General features: G+C 42.7%; 1 protein-coding gene across 1 annotated transcript; it reads left to right on the top strand.

Annotated features, from left to right (window-relative positions):
- The first annotated feature begins 772 nt into the window (after nt 1–772).
- On the top strand, nt 773–1883 carry LOC143320044 (beta-1,3-galactosyltransferase 5-like). Its single transcript, XM_076729415.1, has one exon. It carries the CDS (start codon nt 773–775, stop codon nt 1790–1792), a length of 1020 nt encoding a protein of 339 aa, XP_076585530.1. The 3' UTR covers nt 1793–1883.
- Nucleotides 1884–3209: the final 1326 nt, after the last annotated feature.

Here is a 3209-nt window from a genome sequence, read left to right as displayed (position 1 = left end):
TTAGTTAGCTAGTTTTTCAAGCATGTGTGACGTTGACTGACCTCTGTAAGGGAGCTTAGCGAGATCCCCTGAAACTGGTTAGCCTGCCCCTTGAGTCAGTGTTATTGCATTGTGTTGAGTGGAGGAAAATGGATGGCCTGCATCTATCTTTGTGCTGAATTTATTGTCTGAGCAGGACAAGAATATTTGTGGGGGAATGATGGATGGGAGGCCTGTTTCTATCTTTGTGCTGCATGTTATTCTCTGAGCTGGGACAGAATATTTGCACTGGTCGGTCATGCACTTGGCTTGCCATGATTGGCTCTCACTCTCATTAACTGTCCACGTTACACGGCTGAAATGATGCCAGACATGTGAAAATATGTACTTTCTTTAACTGCAGGAAGATAAATTTTGTAGTCCAGAAATCACACACTTGAATATGGTTCTAAAACAGGCAGCGATGAGGGGAAAAGGGCCTTGTACAGTGGAAAAAACATGATGTATTATTCAGAGTAACATATTGAAAAAGACATTGTTGGAGCTGATATCCTAACTAAGATATCGTAGTGGAACTAGTATGAAAACATTTGAAAAGATATAGATAAGCACTGCTCTGATAGTGAGGAACACTGTTTTCATGCAGCTTTTATGGTTTCATTTTTAAAGCATGAAATTATTATTTTCTCCTCAAATGTGAGCTGATTATGTTGTGTGTTGTGGTTTATCTGAATTTGCAGAGGAAAGTGCTGCTGTCACGTGATAATGTGAATCTCTTTTCTGTGTAGTTTTAATGGAGGACGGAGGGAGACTCTTAAAACACATCTTTACCAGCATCCTGGGAGCAGTGACAGTCTTCCTTGTATATCTGTACTTTGACGGGGAGTCGGGGAGCTGGGACGCTCCAGGTCTCAGAGGAGTAACAGGACCATCATCAGCAGCAGTAGCAGAACCACAATGGCAGGATCCTGGGCCATATCATGTGGCCTATCCCCAAAACTACACATTCATCATGGATGAGACGCTGACATGTAAGAGGACGACCCCTTTCCTGCTCCTGATGGTGCCGGTTGCACCCGGTGATGTGGCAGCTCGGGACGCCATCCGAAGGACGTGGGGAAATGAGAAACTGGTTCTGGGTCAGCTGGTTGAGACTGTCTTCATTCTAGGCCTGCCTGGAGGAACTGATGCAGAGCAGCAGCAGGAGAAGCTGGAACAGGAGAACCTGCAGCACCGTGACCTGATCCAGAGTAACTTCCAGGACAGCTACCGCAATCTGACCATCAAGACCATGGTGATGCTGGAGTGGCTGGCTGCGCACTGTGTCAGGGCCTCCTATGCCATAAAGATTGACTCAGATATGTTACTCCATGTCCAGAATTTGGTGAAACTGTTGCTGGATCCCAGCACGGTCAAACAAAACTACATGACGGGTTTGGTGTGGTGGCACAGCCCGGTTTTAAGAAACCCTTTCAACAAGTTCTACATGCCGAGAGATGTGATTGCTGAGCCGGAGTACCCCCCGTATCCGCTGGGCATGGCCTACGTCATGTCCTTGGACCTGCCTGGGAAGATCCTGGGAGTCTCTCCTCAGATTAAACCTCTGTACATTGAAGACGTCTACCTGGGTATGTGCCTAAAACGACTGGGCATCTCTCCCACCGACCCTCCGGAAAACACTATGTTTATTGTCGACCCCTTGCATCCTCTGAGCGGCTGCAGCCTTTCAAAAGTGATCGCTGTGACAACGACTAGCATCCCACAGATGGCGAGTTACTGGCAGAGGAGCAGACAGCCGGAAGCTAAATGCTGAACTTCAAGTTTACTGGGACTGACTTGTGACTTTTTGGTGGTGGGGGGGACCTGTTTCAACCTGGATCTGACACGTATCTAAAATAAATAAACACTGAGCATATGTATTATGGGTTTGCAGACAACTGGTAAGCACCTTGTTTTTTTTTTTTAAATGACAAAACAGATGAAAGGATTTGAACCATAAACCACCTTGTTACCAACAGAGGTGGGTAATAACAAGTTATATTCACTGTGGTATTTGTACTTTTGTAAGTTTTGTGAGAAATTGTACTTGTAGGAGAATTTCGATGTAGTTGCAGCATACTTCTTAGCCTTACTTGAGGAAATTTTGAGAGAAATACCACCACTTTTACTCAGTTACTTCTGGATACATTCATTGTGCCACTTTATTATTCTATGCATTCATGCCCGTCCTGTTAGGAGGCAGGTGGTCTGTCGGTCTGCAGGCGCACCTCCACATGACTCAGTTCAAAGCAGCATAATGACTGAGGCTACAGCAGCAGTACAGCTTTCAAAAAGGTGCTAGAGGCAAAATTTTACAGAGGAATTTACAGCCTATAGTGCAGATTGTTACATGATTTTGAGGCCGACATTTAACTGGCGAGGACTGGTTTTCAGTATTGTGCGTCTCACTACGTCACAGTCAGAGACTCATTACTCTGAAGGAGTTTAGAGCTACACTCCGTAGTATTTTTAATAATATTGGTGAGTAGTTTACTTTTGTATGCACGTGGTGATTTCTTTCTGTAAGTGATGTTTGCTGTAGCTTAATTTTGAGAAGTCCATGTTCCTCAATATTTAAAGTTTTTTCTATTATTGTCTTTGGAAAATTAAACTGTCCAGTAATTTATCTATGCAGGTATATTTTAAAGCAAAACTTTCAGAGTTTTGGAACTTGTTTCCTTCCAGAAATGAAATTAGAAAATATACTGCCACACTGTTACATGTAACATACCAAGTGTCATGATAAAGAGTTAAGGAAGTAAATGATGTGGGTTGTCCAAAAGTGTTGTGTTATGTATTGGAAGTTAAATAAATAAAGATATGAATGGTAAAGAAATTATTTTAATTCGTCAAATCAAACCGTTTTATACTTTGGATGACACAGTGCTGGCATGAAGTTCCTGTGCTGCTGTGCTGTTGTAGTTGCTCATCTGTCCAGCAGAGGGCAGACTAACATCAGAGAAAATCTGCTGGATCCAATTCTCTGGATTTCTCTGGGAAAGTTTCCGTCCATGTGTGAGAATTTCCTCTGAAAATAACACATCCATCATTTTAAAAATCTTTAGATATTGAGGGTTTAGAGCCTGTGCAAAATGATAGTGTCATATAATCACAACTTTACCGTATTGTTCGGCTTTATGAGTGAAAATGTAGTTTTTACTACATTTAAAATGTGTTGCTTCCCATGACTG

Source organism: Chaetodon auriga, chromosome 4 (assembly GCF_051107435.1).
Source record: "Chaetodon auriga isolate fChaAug3 chromosome 4, fChaAug3.hap1, whole genome shotgun sequence".
Taxonomy (NCBI): Eukaryota; Metazoa; Chordata; class Actinopteri; order Chaetodontiformes; family Chaetodontidae; genus Chaetodon; species Chaetodon auriga.
Note: the sequence above shows the minus strand (reverse complement) of the source record. Positions and strands in the feature narration are given on the sequence as shown.